This window comes from Sparassis crispa (assembly GCF_003851025.1).
Source record: "Sparassis crispa DNA, contig_000013F, whole genome shotgun sequence".
Taxonomy (NCBI): Eukaryota; Fungi; Basidiomycota; class Agaricomycetes; order Polyporales; family Sparassidaceae; genus Sparassis; species Sparassis crispa.
Genome location: NW_020939760.1, coordinates 796,301 through 811,651, shown reverse-complemented (window position 1 = coordinate 811,651; position 15,351 = coordinate 796,301). Strand labels below are relative to the sequence as shown.

Sequence of the window (15,351 nt, the reverse complement as noted above, 5' to 3'; positions counted from 1 at the left end):
ATGCAATATTTTTGCGATTTACGGGTTCTTAGGTTCTGAGGTTTATATTGGATGTTCGAATGGCGAATTACTGCGATTCACTCTTCAAGCAAGTGACCTGAAATCTGTGAGTCGCTCACACATAGTCGAAGGCTGCGACCTAGACGTGGAGATCGTGAAGCCCTGGTGCATACCCGTAGAGTGCGGTGACTCACGTTCAGTGAACGTTAACCAGACACCTTCCTATCATATGTTTGGAGCTGTGAGACGAATGTTCATGAATGAGTCATAACGTGCTCGCAGGTTGCTACCGCTGCCGATAGGTCGCAACCCCTCGAGTTTTGCCTCCATTCATAGCACGCTCTCTCATGACTGCAGTGACATAGCCAGAATCGTATACCCTTCTCTCCCGCCAAAGCCTTCCGACTGAGAAGCCTATTGAAGATATCGTTCTGACACCGAGTATTTCCCGCGCGCTCATTCTTTGTGGTGCGTTGCCGCTCTTACACTTTTTTCGAAGCGCCTTCGACCGTGACTTTCAGATGCACAAGTCCATTTCTACACTTTACCGGCATTGGACCCAGTTGGTATCAAGCCTATACGAAACGTTGTTACGCTGGCAGTTGACGAGCAGCACCTCCGCAAACCTCCGCCTTCTCCCAATGATTTACCACAAACCATCGAGCCGATTGAGTTCTGCGTCATCAAGCGGAACGCGATTGCTTTATACAGTCTAAGAGAGAAGCTCTTCTTCCAGAAGGTAATTTCTTCTGTACACATGACTATCGATGCCGCTGGCTCTGATCTTTGCACTCCCACAGGAGATTCCCCTCCCGTTAGGAGGCGCGCTCGCCCGACGCACAGGACATTACCTGTGCCTGGCAGACAGCGAGCACTACAACATCATCGACCTTGAAGCCGCATCCCTCTTCCCGGTGCTCCCCGTCTCGCAAGCACCTGATTCTGGTCCCGTGAAACCGTCGATCACGGTCATCAGCGAGAACGAATTTCTTATCCTCTCGTGGACGGGCGCGAGCACGCTCGGGCTATTCATCACGGGCGAAGGCGAAGCTGTGCGTGGCACACTGGAGTGGCCGAGTCATCCAGAAGCCGTCTGTGAGTACATCTACCCTCATTGGTGTTCAGCGTGGTACGAGGTGCATCTGTGATCTTGAGGTTACTGCAGCGCTGCCTTGATGTCATCGATGCGTTTGGTTGCACGTAACACCTGGAGGCGCCTTCGTTGCGTGGTAAGCTCGTAGTCTGCATGTTCTCACGTTGGACGCTTGGACAGGTCTCGACTACCCATATATTACGACGCTGCTTCCGAACAACACCATTGAAATACACAGCATCGAGACACAGACGATCATGCAGGTTATCTCCGCTCCACCAACGTCACCGTCACCAGGTCTTGCGACCGACAGGAAGACGTTGGTCGCGAGTGCGGGTGGTTTCCTGATACCCTCCACGCAGCTGTCAGACAAACTCCGTTCAACACCGGTGCGTCTATTACGAGGACAACCAGGCGCGAGGCAGGACGTGGCGGGAGAGGGGTTATGATCTTATCTTATCTGCGCGAGAGCGCCCAGCGTTACGTACATCGCAATGCCGCTTTGGCCAATCTATTACACTTGGCATGACCGTTCCAGAGTGCCGCATCCTCTCCTTCGTTTTCCACCGTGCACTACGTGCCCCGGTCGATACACGTTGAGCGCATACTATGTCGCTGAGGAAACGGGTGTCAGTGTCGAGCACCCGAAGTTCGTCGCCCCTTGTCTCCGTTATAGCACCCACCGCAGACTCGGAAGAGTGGGTAAAGACATGGCAGCAGGTCCTCGCACGAGGTATGAACTTCATTGAGCAGATTAGAAGCACTAATATATTCTGGTAAAGACCTTATTGATTGCCCGGTGGTCGGTGTCGATTCGGACACCAGCGTCGAGGACGCTTGTGATGTGAGTGCTCCACGACAGATCGCGACTCGCGCAGCCGAAACTTATCAAGGGCTCAGTTATTGCTCTCGAACGACCTTGTATGCTTAGCCGTGAACAGGCTTCCTGATAGTCCTCCCCATTCTACGACGTATCACGGGCTATTTGACGTATGTTTATCTACCCGCGCGGATGTTCAACGGAAGTGACCACGGAACCCCAGTTCTCAGATGTGAATGCATTTCTCACCTTGGCCGCTACAAGGCACAAACTTGGCTCCGAAGAACTGCGAGGAAAGCCTAACGCTGAAGAGATAGTCGCAGCCGCCAAAGCAGGCCGAGTGCCAGTCCGTCTCGTCAGCAGTGCGTGTCTTCTCATTTAACCCCAGCCTTCTACTCATCGCGTTTCACTCGAACAGATCTTTCAGAGAAGAATCCACTTGAAATACTCCCTCACGACGCGACTCTCCTCTCCCTGCTAGGAGTGTTCTCGCGCGGCGCACACCGTGTCCTGATCCAATCCCCACCACCGTCTAACGAGTACCTCGGGATGGTGTCCGATCGGCGGCTTCTCACGTGGTTCACATCCTACGCGCAGAACATCCCGTCATTGTTACGCTTTCTAGCGAACCCACTGAGCGCGCTATCCCTCCCGTCGCTGTACCTATATACGTCTGTCGTCGCAGTCCGCGCGGCGGACAACGTGCTGCATGCGATGACGCTCATGAGTGACTTGGGCGTGAGCAGCGTCGCGGTCATCGAGGAGAAGACGGGACAACTGCTGAGCGCGGTGAGTGTCACAGATATTGGCAAAATTGTTGTTCCGGCCCAGAGCAACCAAATTCTGTCGATGGCCTTGCATCAATTCGTGGCTCTTATCAAGGTGCGTGTCGTATCTATGCTCCAGTGGAATCTTCCTGAGCTTGTGTGACAGGAACCGGACGGTTCGATGGATGGCGCCGACAAGTTCCCAGGTGCGTGTTGACGCAGTAACTCTTGCAAGTGCCGTACCAATGCTGCCAGCAGTCTACAGCGTCACCCCTAGTAGCACACTCTTCTACACCATGCAGAAGTTGCTAGCCAGTAAGTATTTTCACTACGTTGAGCCGCTGGACATAACTCACCTCCGAGTTAGCGGATTCGCATCGCCTATTCGTCACTGATGACACGCAATCCAACTCCGCCGCTTCTCCCTCATCAAGCACAGGTAACCTCTGCGGCTTGGTCTCCACCGTCGATGGTTCGTTTACGTCATACACGTACGACTCGTAGCTGATCTCTTCTTTTTTGTTTAGTGCTCTCACAGTTCGCCCGCATCGCAAATTTGCCGGACGTGGACCCGACACGCATGCAGCGGCATAGGCGCGCGTCGTCCGTGTCCTCGCAGTCGTCCAGTTCGTCTCCACGCTCAGGCTCGCTCACAGGATCGCGCTTCTCGCCGAGCGAGAGCCTGCGCAACTCGGTGTCCAGCTTGGAGAGCTTCCAGTGGGCCGAGCGCGTGCCGTCTTCCAAGTAGAGTCAAAATTTTCCCCGCAGTCTAAGTTCCTTGCCGTATCTTTTGAACGGCTCTTACACCCACGATGGTGAGTCCGTGGTCCAGCCATAATGGCGGACGGGATATTATGGCCCTCCGTTCTCCTTTTCTGGTGATACTTTTTTCGTTTATTCCCCACCAATGATATAGTCAGCATGAGAGGGGAAGCAATGTATCGATATGGAGGGTGCGCGAGGGTATGAGAGGGTGTATTGTATTGATAGGTCATGTATCGTACCGTCTTTGCCGGCCAAACCTATACAAAAAGATGTGCAAATTGTATGAACCCCTTGCGATCCTACATGAGCCGTATCGTGATAGATACTGAATGATGTTGGCCGGGCCAAAAGTGTCATGTCGCCGAATCTAGTCCGCAAAGAACCGCACAAGCGCGGGGCCAACCTCCCCGGGGTGCGTCATCGTGAGCTCGTGGCCGCCGTGCTGAATGACCATAAGCTCGGCTTGCGGCACGAGCCCCTGTACGCGCTCCGCATTCACGAACGGTACCACCGGATCATGCGTGCCCCAGATCAAAAGGACGCGCTTGCCGGCGTCGCGCCCGAGCTGAGCGAACGCAGGCGCTAGACCGCGGAGGGGACCTTCCCGCAGCGACGATGCAATCGCGTGGTCGAAGCCTGGCAAATATGCGGATTGGAGGCAGACCAACGCCTCTGCATCTGCGACGACGGAGCCAGAGTGGACATTATTTTGCGAGAGGTATTGCCGGTAGGCCCTGGCTGGGGCGCTTGATGTCACGAGCTGCACCAGAGGGGAGGACAACAGCTTGAATTTGAGCGGGATGTCTCGTGGCTAGAGCATGTTCCATTAAAGTGAGCGGAGATAGACCCGACGGACTTGGACGTACCTCATACAGGCCAACATAGGCGATGAGTGCGACCTTCGAGGAAACAAGATGAGGGAATTGAGCGCTAAATGATGTGGCGATGGCTCCACCCATAGAAACTCCAGCGACGTGGACACGTTTCCAGCCGATGTACTGCAAGAGCATCGCGAGCTGCGTGGTGTACAGCTGCGTGGTATACTCCGTCTGCGGCGCATCGGAGTAGCCGCGGCCGTAGAGATCGTAGAGGAGCACACGGAAACCGTTCTCAGCGAGGTGGTGCGCAACATCTCTCCAGATGAATGCGGGAATAGAGAGTCCATGGATGAGGACGATGCGCGTCCCATCTTCAGGGCCGATGAGCCAGTACCTGACCTGCGCATATATGCGGTTTGTTTTTTGTCTGTTAAAAGGAGCTGGGTAAATATTTGCACTTACCTTTCCGTTGGGGAACTGGACATAGGCACCGCCCTCATAAAAATCTTCAGGGTAAATCCTGCGTGCGGTTGACGCCGGGGGGAGAGAAGATAGAGAGCGATGTATGGTGAGCGGAGTGGGTTCCGACAATGTCGTGAGTTGCTGAGCCAGGAGGAGGGCAGCGGGGATGGACAGAAGACCTATCCACTGAGAGGTGGACAATGTCGGCATTGAGTGCGATAGCGAGCTAGAGAACACTGTGTAAGTAATGCTCTCCCACTTCCACGCGGTAACGGAATTTCTTTACATAACACTTGTCCGGAATTTCTTTAACACTTGTCTGATCTGACAACTCAGATCCAGCGAGTCTTCTGACGGTCCGAGTCAGTTCTCGTCGGTGACATTCTGCGCAGATCTCAATCTTGTGTTTGGTTTGACCAAATAACCGACGATCGTCTATACCTGGCAATTTCCCGCCATCCGGCCTCGACGCGGCCTTACACCACAGTTGAAGTTCGTGCCCCATAACTCTCAGTCATCGCTGTGAGATACTGATACTATATATTAGTCATCGCTGTGAGACTACTGATACTATATCTTAGTCTGAGCTTGTCCGACTAACTCAGACGCTCTCGATCGCGCGATATGATTCACGGCACAACACCTCGCCGCTGAATGGCGATGCATTCATGATAAACAATCACCCATAATAATGTGCTTTTGCAGTGATCGATATGATTTAAATTACAAGGTGCTTCCTCGGTAATTCACAATCGAGTTGGGTACTTTCGCCACGCCTCACGCAACCAAGGACGGAATCATCAGCAGCATGTGCATGACCAAGTATCGCTTTCTTCTATCATGATTATACTACATCCCCGACTGGTACATGTACTGTCAACGCATCATATAAACGAACGCGGGGTACAACACATCACGAGTGCATATGAGAGACAACAACAAACGGACAACAGCTGCGGGCATATCTAATTACAACAAGTTGGGGAGACCCAGTAGGATACGGATTGGAATGACGAGAGGGGTGTCTAGTTCAATCAAATGCACACGGGAAAAAAAGGAACGTCTATTCCGAATTGCAAACCTTACGCATGGCCATTACCGTTCACTGCAGCTGATCCGTTCGACCCCGATCCGTTGGCCTTCTCTGCTGTCCCCGCCTTTATTGCACCGAGGATCTCCTGGACACGCGTCGTAGCCGCCTCGAGGAGAGGTTGCACGCCCTCCTGGACAGTATCTCGCACCTTGTGTACCTTCTCCTGAACGGGGTCCTGCGAGGTGAGGATTGCGGTAAGGTCGTTGATGATTGCTGCGAGATGGGTGGAGATGTCGTGGAAGGAAGTCTGAAAGGTGGATGGGAGCTGTGAAGTCGACGTCTACGGTGAAGCACCAGTGACTCTGAGATGACCTGGAGGAATAAAAAAGCGCATATAACGACAAACCTGAATCTTTTGGAGCTCCACGAGCATGGTGTCACTGAGTGTGTGCACCCGAGCGTGGGCCGCACCGAGGCTCGATGTCGCTACTACGCTGATATTATGCGCAGTCTCCGCCGCACGCTGCACTAGCGCATTCTGCTCCTTGAGCTGGTTGATGTGCTCGGTAGAATAGACGTAGAGGTGGCCGCCGAGGTCCTTAGATATCGCAAGTGCACGCTGGTACTGGAACTGCGTTTCCGACGACTGATGTTCCGTCGGAGTGCCGTTAGGTGATATCTTGTTAACAGCAACCTCGAAGTAGTCCACGATAGGGGCGATGCGCTGTGCATGTATGAAGTCATCAGCACACATGTCGGGCCAAGGCGAACACGGGTCTACCTGATCGATACCCTGAGCAACGTTGTACGCTGGCGTCTTGACGCGCTCGTCGATGGTCTTGTTGGCGACGTTGTATGCCTCGTCGCTCTTCCCACGGAGGTCTTTGACCAGGTCGCCGGCGTGCGTCTTGAATGGGTACGGGTACCGCGACTCGACCGCGTCAAGGGTCTTGTTTGCCAAGCCGTCTGCGCGCACAATCAAAGGGGAGAAGGTCTTCTGCAGGGGCTCAGCGTAGCTAAGTGCATACTTGGAGACACCCTGGGCGGTGGTGTACGTCTGGCGGGTGTACGTGTTGTTGGTGAGGGTGGTGTGTATGGCGCCGAGTGTGTCCTCGATGAGCGGGATGGAGGCGACGCGAGAGATGATAGTGATTTCTGGGGGCGCTTTGGATTCTGTCTGCGTAGCCATCATAAGCGACGGTGAGGTGATACGAGGGAGAATGTAGAGGTTGAGGGGAAAGGCAGGAAAGATAAGATTCGACGCCAACTTGTTATATTCGTCGGCGCGTCATAGTCGCATGTGATTCTCATCCATCTTCCTTCCATATCGGGTCTTCTTTGCCACGTGCCCTTAACTTAAGTTTATTTCATTTCACGGCAAGTCCCCGAGACGCCCGAAATAACCGCCCGCAAGCCCATGTCGACAGATTCGCTCTCGAGTCCTCTGGCTCCGCTCTGGTTCAGCACCCACATGCACAGTCGCTGGGTCCAAAATCAGGAGGTTATATATGCAGCGGTGGTTCTGTGCGTACAACGTGCGGTTGCACGAGCTCAAATATCCAGAACCGTCTCCAGAGATCCGCCTTATTGACATCCGTCAGCGTATACGTACCTTCCCAGTCAGTCTCGGTTGGTGGCTTCGAGCGCTTCTGATAACGGTATTTCTCCCATAAGTATCTGTCTTCTGGTCCTACCCAGCCACGCTATCTTTTCCAGGTAAGGCGTGCGTTTATTGCGTACCTCTCCTGATCGTTGGCCGAAGTTCTACTCCACTGCTGCTAATCGAATTTGTTTTGGGGCCACTGAACTCATCCATCTGCGTCGCTAGTGCTGTCTCTTCATTCCATCGTAGCCTATCCTGGTTGTGTAACATAGCCGCAAACGTGCAGGACGGGAAACGCGTCAACATAGCTGCATTTTGCTGATAGATCGTGGCGATTTCGTAAAGTCTCTATCAGATCCAATGATATGGGACTTCCGTTAGGCACTAACTCCTCCGCGTCCCTATATCGAGATTCGATTGCTTGGCAATAGTACTCCCCTCCCGGTGTCCCGCTTGGCCCGCTGTGGAGGTCAATTTCCACCCCAGATCATATGCAAAAGCCCCACACGGACCGCGAAATCGTCGCGAACGCCTTACCGACAAAAGTCGATATCCGCTTGGCCCCTGTCCACCACCTGCTGCTCCACCTGGCCGGTTCTGACACTTTCCCCGCCGCGGCGACTAGCAGCTATCTCGACTTTCCGCTTGACCAAAAGCACTTGCGCCTGATATGCCACTCGGTGCAAGCTCTGACGAGGGTCGAGACCAACGCTCGACTCATCTATCAGGTCCATGCTGTGGTTTCCCAGTACTTTGGCGAATTCATCCCAATCTCCACGCGGCCTCTTCCGGGGAGCCTTCCTCGAAGCCATCCGTAGCAGAATCTCTGCAGGCGTGGTCACCTTGTACTCCACCAATGCAGTATGCTACTCACCGGAAAATATATGGCTAAACCACAGGCCACGCCGGCGTCCATACACCTTCCGGACAGCCACCCCTGCGGCGCTTGCGACGTCCATGTACCGGAAACCATCCTGGGTATGTGACCAGTAAATGCAGGATTTTAGCGAGCCACGTAACACTTCTAAGCATACCAAATTGGTCAACAAACTTTGCATTTGTGCCGAGAACTGCATTCAGACTCAACTGAAAACTTGCATTTGCAGCATCTACAAATTCAGGCCCAGAAATTGTTACAGTGTGGTAGTGCGGATATCCCGCATTTGAGCGATCAGCAAATCCGAGTTGGTCTCTTAAAGGGGCAGCCCGTCCCCGACAAGCCACCTCGCGAGCGTAGACGCCTTCCGCCCATCGTGCGCAAGCTGGATCCCGATCTTCTGGATTTGCGAGTGCGCGAATTCCGCAGGGTGCCCTAGAGCCTCGAGCGTCGCACCAGAAGTCGCAATCTCCCGGAGTCGTGCGGCCTTGCAGGAGGACGCCAGTCGCTTCGACGAAGCTCAAGCGAGGGCCTCGGTGAGCATGCCTTCCACACTTGAAGCGCAGTTCGATGTGCAAGTGGAGGAGCCTACTGTGAGCATGATGGGCTAAGGGGTCATTGTTCCGCTGTCTACGGTGAACTACTGCATAGGCGAGAACTGTGCGGGGATCCGTGATGATTATGGCACACACGGCCTTCACAGGGCAAGACAGACGAAGACTCGGTTCTGAAATTCCAGGCTGCGGGTTTTGACTGGCTCGAAGGACATTGGGACAGGTCTTCTATCTGATTATGATTTTCGCGCGATACCCGCCACGGGTACGTACGCGGAGTGAAGTAAGGGACATTGGGTGCTGCTAGGAAGTTGATGTCCCACATACTGCTACGCTGGCGCAGTTACTACGGCCTGCTTTATGCTACTGCGCCGGCGTCGTCTGTTTCCGGTTATGGCGTTCACATGGTGTGTTCTCCATTCGCCGTTGGCGAGCTGAGAAGTCCATGACTCGAAGTCGCCGAGTCGTCTGAGAGCTGCGACTTGGAAAGATGTCACGCCTGCTCTGGCGAACAGGATTGGATGGGAATGTCCTGTGGGTATAGTTGGGGCAAAATTAGGATGCTCGAAATCCGGAGTTGGTGACAGCTCAACGACCATTAGGTTGTTCGGATCGCATAGCTGTAGCATATTACGGTACCCAGAATTTATTAGCCCGTGTGAACGCGTGAGTTCACTCTTTCCATTTCCACTTTAAAACTCTGGGCTCACCGATGAAAATGGTGCACACTCACCCGACCCTGCGCTGAGTGCTATAAATTACCTCGGATGAGCCCATTGCATACTTTACAGAATCCTGGCATGCAATATTTCAGTAGCAGCAAAATGAGATATCGACAACGCTAGTAGTGTACACAATATGACGCGTTGTTTGCGCGTTATGTACGCGTCAACCACGTGATGTTCATTTGGGTCGTCTTGCTTCCTCGTTTCCTCGTTTCAAGCCTTTAAGGGTTTTGTCCTGAGGCCTCTCGTACCCCACAGCTGGCGGACTCTCAAACGCCATATAAGCTATATCGCGAGACTGAATCTATCTCTTGAGGAGCCGCGGTCACTGAAAACATCTCGGAATATGCTACTACCTGATGTACGTCCGTCCCCTTGCAAAGATTACGTACGGTAATCTCTTCACGTCGCTGTATAATCTTTGTGCTTCACCGTAGTAGGATATCATAAATGCGTGATTTATCACTAGTGTGCTCCAAAGGAGTATTCTTGTGATGAATCGAAACTATGATGTTCTTCTAGGGTGCCTGCAATAAGGGAGCTTTTCGACTTTCCCCGGCGGTCCTTGTAAGGAGCGGCCAGTCGTTACCGCACCGATCAAATTTCGCCCTCGCCTCGTATCGTGCATTTTTTTCTCTTGTGAGCAGGGTTGATTCGAAACTGAATGATTGGAGCTACTGCAAGGACACACGTGACGTACCTCCGATAATACTCTCGCGGTAGGACCTCCGTCCCGTCTCATTATGATTGCTTATCTTCTTCCAAGTCCATATCCAATTCGTAGGCTATTTTGCAGCTAGCAGGTGCTGTCAACACATCCCCCGTCACCTCACCGCGATGTCTCGCGTCCATCTTCAAGACGAACTTGCACAATCCGTTGAACGGGTGATTGTGCAGACACAATACGGTCCAATCAAGGGTGGGCGTGCTGTGAACGGAGCAGCCGCGTTTCTAGGTGCGTACGCGGCTAGTTGTGGTTGCTGGATCTCTGGCGATCTCATGCAGTTCTACAGAGGTTCCATATGCATTGCCCCCGGCACGATTCGAGAATGCGAAGCCTCTCCCGAAAGGTTTCGTATATGAGGACAAGGAGTACATCTACGAGAGCAGCTGTGAGCATCAATGGGCCGCTGTCGTCTGTTGTAATGCATAATGACACCTGAACCAGATGGTGTTCAGCCAACGAACGATGGGCAAGCTGCCAGTTAGTATCAAGTTTTTGGGTAACTTTTTTCATAAACGCTCCTACTTTGTACCATAGGTGCGCCGTATGAGGACAAAGTTGGTTTAGGCAAACCCACCGAAAATCCGTAGGTCGCGCCAGTGAAAATCGTATTATTTCATATGCGCTGAAATATTGTGCAGCCTTTTTGTGAACATAATTTGTCCACCGTCTTTCCCAGCGAAGAGGGCTTTCCCAGTCAAGGTCTATATTCACGGCGGGTATGTTCTCACTGCATGAAATTGGGCCCTGGGGATGCTCAGTATATCGCTTAGATTTTTGCAATTCGGATCACCTCATGGGCTAGGCGGGCAGGCACAGTTCGTAGCTGCAGAACAGTCAGAAGTTTGGGTCAACGTTGGCTACCGGCTTTCGGCATTCGGTTTCCTTGCCAGCGATCAACCAAAGCTGAACGGAAACTTCGGTTTCCAGGATCAGTGGCTGGCGTTGCTGTGGGTGCGGGAGAATATCCAGACATTTGGAGGCAAGTACAAGTTCGTTTTAATTGTCCCCTTTCACTCAATGCTGGATGAACAATAGGCAACCCAGAAGACATACAGATCAGCGGATTGTCTGCAGGTACATCGAAGTTGCGACTTGGGCGAGACCCATTTCTGAATTTGCACTGTAGGGGCCCATTCCGTGCATCAGATACTGCATCATGCTTCTCGTCTTCCTGAAGGCGAAAAGGCACCGTTCCACTCCGCCATCCTCCAGTCTAACTCCATTGTGTGCGTTCTAAACGCGTTTCGCGATAAGTCCTGAATTTGACGACTTGGCATATTTGGCAACACAGGATTGCTCCCAAGACCCCTACGGAGCTGCGCCCCCAGTTCCAGGCACTGTGCTGTGCCCTTAAGCTCGATCCCGATGCTCCCGACCTGCTCGCTACTCTCCGCGACCCCGAGCAGGTGCCGTGGTCTGTGATCACGCACGCCATCGAGACAGATGCCGTGGGCATCGAGCACGGGACGTTCCGAGGGTGTATGGACGACGTGTGGATGTCGTCCGCGCCCGAGCCCATGGAGTGGCAGCGCTCGGGCGGGTTTGCACGCGCTCTCCAGGCCCGCGGCGTGCGATGCATCGTAGTCGGCGATCTCACGGAGGAGTGGTACCTCTACTCGATCGCGCACCCCGTCACGAGCATGCGTGACGTCGAGCTGAACATGGAGCGCTACTACCAAATCGACGTCGTCAAGAAGATGATGACGAAGTACCGCGAGGTTCCCGCCGGGTCATCCGAGGAGGAATTCAAGAGGCTATTTGGGGAGATGCTGAGTGAGGGACAGGTGCATCTTCCTGTACGGTTACTTGCGAGGGACCTCATGGCGGCCGGGTTCCCTGTCATACGATACGAGATCGGCTGGACTCCTGAGCAGGTCAGGCCTTTTGGTGAGTGCCATGATGTACAGGAAATGAGGATGAACAGTAGAACTTCGTTCCATAGGATATGTAACGCATGGAACCGATCGTCCCCTGTGGACAATTCGACGACCGACTCTAGAGCCTTCGCAAGTGGACGTTGCCCGTGCATGGGTCGACAGGATCGAGTCTGAAGTGAAAGCAGTGCTCGACGGGAAATCGTCGAGCAAAGATCTGCACGAGGTCTTGGCACTCAATGGGAACAAAACGATCTCGTGGAAGAAGGATGATAAGTGGGATGACCTAATGCGACTTGTCGATGCTCTTCCTGGGGAGACTGCTTGAGCATCTGGAAGAAATCACAAGCGCGACTGCATCCTGTTATGCCTATGTATTATAACTGACCATCTGTAAAACGAGGACCAATGCCTCCCGGACCTATGCCGGTCGAAAACGCAAAATACAGAGTCCATAAATAAACCCATAAATAACAAAGGGTCCAATCGTCCATGATCCCGCAAAGGTCGTTTCGGAGTATCAACACATTTCTCCGCTGCCCAGTCTGAAGACATGTCGGTATCATGACTGAACTCTGCACATAGGGAAGTCTACTCACTCGTTGTGAGAATCACTACCATCTGAATCGTCAGCCTCTGGACGCAAGTGCAGTAACATTGGTTCATGCCACTCATAGGCGGGAGGGGGTTCGTCAGCCGAAAACGAATCGGGCACCTCGTCGAACCATCCATTAAGTGGTGCACCCAAGTTTCCGGTGAGACTTGAGGTAAAATCAAGGCTTATTACTTCGGGTACAATTTGGGCCCTGGAAATCGATTGAGAGCCTGAGGTGCTCGAGAGATAGACGCTGCGCAAATCCAAGAAGAAGCGGGATACCATGATAGATGTAAGCCTGTGGGAGGTGAGCGTCAAGCAATTATTTATCGAAATCGATAGAATCCGTACACGTCTGTCAATGCAGGTACGGAACCAAGTATCTGTATAACTGTAAGCTGGATGGCTTTGAGATTCTTGGCATGAACTTCACCTCGAATTTGATTGCGACAAGATTGATGGCATTCAGAAGGAGTAAAACACTTAACAACGATCTATAGGTCAGACATTGCGTGGTCTGTCGCTTAGAGATACGCACAAGAAATAGATGGTGCCTAGGGTCGGTTAGTGCCCTGTTAGTTGACGCGCGTAGAAGATTAACGTACCGTCCCGCTGTATCAGTGAGGTGAGAGAATTCTTCATGTGGAATTTGGAGGAAGCGCAGTTGGTCTGATACGTCTTTGCCCATGTCAGAACGAGGACCAGAGCGTCGTATACCATGGGGTAGATACAATTGAAGTTGGCAACTGCATGAATTATTCAACGTCTCCGAGACCCCAGTCAGCTGCAGTGCACAGGTATACAACTTACGGCTGCAGAAATGTCTCTCGATCAGTTCTTAGCCAGCACACAACGAAACGCTCACATGTTACTGGCCCGCGCACTCATGCCTATGATTTCTCCGCAGCCCGAGAATGGTCGAGGAGACGACAGTATATACAAGGTTGTGTAATAATACTAGCACCATACGATCTCAGCAGTTTAGAAATGTGGCAGTTAAGGTACTCACTATATTGACGGCAGGTGGCACAACTCCGAGTACCGCGAGAGCCACGAGTACCTTCAGGTTTCCTGACCAGATCGCAAACATGCGGAGTGCAGTAAATGCTACCCTGACACTTAAGTCGGAAGAAAATGAGCAAATATTCCTGTAAGACGAACCTGCAATAACCAATCCCAAAATGATAGTCAGGACTTCGCTGGAACGTACAACACCTAAGCAACTGAGAGGTGTTCAGGTAGACACTCTAAGTAAGCTTTTGAACGGCGTACATCTATACATGTAACATGAGCTCGTTAGGGAATGCAGTTGAAAGACAAGGTATCGACTTACTTTGTCTGCCGTGGTTTCAGGCTCGTTTTGCCAGGGGAGCATATTGATGACCAGAAGAATTCGATTGAGCAAAGTCAGATACCGATTGAGCAGGAAGAGAACGCTGGCTCCAGAGATCTTGCGGCCCCATATACATTCCAACTCCCGCGCAAAGGTCAACGCGAAATCGTAGAAGAGGAGCACTAACAGGAAGTTTCAATCAAAAAGATGAATGCGATTTCAACTAAAATTTCCTCACTTGTCGCAGCGACCGAGCAGTAATTTGCCAGCAACCTGTTTTTCAAAGCTAGCTAAGGCACACACATGGCTTGTGTCGCAATTTCACCAATGTTACATACATTTCATTGAACTTGGAGGCAACCAGCGCGTCCAGAGCTTGCACGGATTCGCCTTCTGACATATTGCCAGCACAGCTGCAGCTTGAACGATGATTAAAGTGTCCACGGAACTAGATTAGGGCACGTAAAGACTGAGTCTTCCTCAAGATCCTCGCGCAATGGGAGAGCAGTCACTATGAAGGTGAGCTTCAAGGGGAGACGAGCGAGACCTGTATCATACCGGCATATCATGCATTCCTGGTCACGTCCAAGGAACGCCTTTGGAAAACCAATTCGCTATGAGAGCGACATCATGATATTAAAAGCCTGCTGCGACAATCACTGGACGTCGACATTTGAACAGTTGTGATGGGGATGCGCGTTTCGACGACTCCTCCATCACCGTTGATCTACGGCCACAAAACTAACGCCAAACCGGCGGCCGAAAAGTAGTGAGTCCTTGCAAGCGTGGACGTAGTTGACAAGCTATTGTTTGCATGGAGTGAACCACGGTTTCAAACCGCGGCGGGGTGTGACATTTTGTGGGGTGGCCGGCACCGAGATCAATGGCCGCATGCCCGTTCGTGGCAGTGAAGGTGTCAAACATGAGATGAGGCGCCAAATGTATGTCAGTGAAGATCTAGATGAAGCCACACCTGGCGCACTGAGCCACACCCGGCCAGCTCTACATCGAGCCACCCCTAGTCCAAACAGACACCTCTCCTCGCCTATACACAACACTACATAATTCATCCTCCAAAGTTAAGAATGATAATGGGGACTCCGAATCCCAGTACACGTCGACATGGATTAATATAGAATTTATGTAACTACCTTATCCACCAAAACCATATAAAAACACTAATCCAATCAAGGCCATGATCCGCGACGGTACATCTCCAGGAATAGAAATATCCGTGATCCACTACCCTAATCTTTCCCCCCCCCCCCACCATGAATCACGCCCCTCTCCCTTAAACACACCCAC

General features: G+C 52.3%; 6 protein-coding genes across 6 annotated transcripts; 2 read left to right on the top strand and 4 right to left on the bottom strand.

Moving 5' to 3' along the window:
* Positions 1-229: 229 nt before the first annotated feature.
* Positions 230-3,428, top strand: SCP_1402810 (hypothetical protein; the record flags this gene model as incomplete). The annotated part of the gene is made up of 14 exons (XM_027763985.1): positions 230-241; positions 366-468; positions 522-739; positions 801-1,095; positions 1,274-1,482; positions 1,770-1,795; positions 1,847-1,937; positions 1,994-2,083; positions 2,137-2,275; positions 2,332-2,795; positions 2,847-2,886; positions 2,939-2,995; positions 3,048-3,152; positions 3,208-3,428. 14 exons carry the CDS (start codon positions 230-232, stop codon positions 3,426-3,428), a joined length of 2,070 nt encoding a protein of 689 aa, XP_027619786.1.
* Positions 3,429-3,812: 384 nt separating this feature from the next.
* Positions 3,813-4,935, bottom strand: SCP_1402800 (hypothetical protein; the record flags this gene model as incomplete). Its single annotated transcript, XM_027763984.1, has 3 exons — positions 3,813-4,256; positions 4,312-4,662; positions 4,726-4,935. 3 exons carry the CDS (start codon positions 4,933-4,935, stop codon positions 3,813-3,815), a joined length of 1,005 nt encoding a protein of 334 aa, XP_027619785.1.
* Positions 4,936-5,807: 872 nt separating this feature from the next.
* SCP_1402790 (predicted protein) lies at positions 5,808-6,950 on the bottom strand (the record flags this gene model as incomplete). The annotated part of the gene is made up of 3 exons (XM_027763983.1): positions 5,808-6,098; positions 6,165-6,482; positions 6,540-6,950. The coding sequence occupies 3 exons, from the start codon at positions 6,948-6,950 to the stop codon at positions 5,808-5,810; spliced, it is 1,020 nt and encodes a 339-aa protein (XP_027619784.1).
* Positions 6,951-7,894: 944 nt separating this feature from the next.
* On the bottom strand, positions 7,895-8,173 carry SCP_1402780 (hypothetical protein; the record flags this gene model as incomplete). Its single annotated transcript, XM_027763982.1, has 1 exon — positions 7,895-8,173. One exon carries the CDS (start codon positions 8,171-8,173, stop codon positions 7,895-7,897), a length of 279 nt encoding a protein of 92 aa, XP_027619783.1.
* A 2,181-nt stretch (positions 8,174-10,354) lies between these two features.
* On the top strand, positions 10,355-12,446 carry SCP_1402770 (hypothetical protein; the record flags this gene model as incomplete). The annotated part of the gene is made up of 10 exons (XM_027763981.1): positions 10,355-10,472; positions 10,531-10,629; positions 10,686-10,721; positions 10,779-10,827; positions 10,883-10,960; positions 11,015-11,233; positions 11,280-11,328; positions 11,391-11,470; positions 11,536-12,131; positions 12,187-12,446. The coding sequence occupies 10 exons, from the start codon at positions 10,355-10,357 to the stop codon at positions 12,444-12,446; spliced, it is 1,584 nt and encodes a 527-aa protein (XP_027619782.1).
* A 267-nt stretch (positions 12,447-12,713) lies between these two features.
* SCP_1402760 (hypothetical protein) lies at positions 12,714-13,433 on the bottom strand (the record flags this gene model as incomplete). The annotated part of the gene is made up of 5 exons (XM_027763980.1): positions 12,714-13,011; positions 13,065-13,096; positions 13,147-13,195; positions 13,252-13,267; positions 13,319-13,433. 5 exons carry the CDS (start codon positions 13,431-13,433, stop codon positions 12,714-12,716), a joined length of 510 nt encoding a protein of 169 aa, XP_027619781.1.
* Between the last annotated feature and the right edge of the window lie 1,918 nt (positions 13,434-15,351).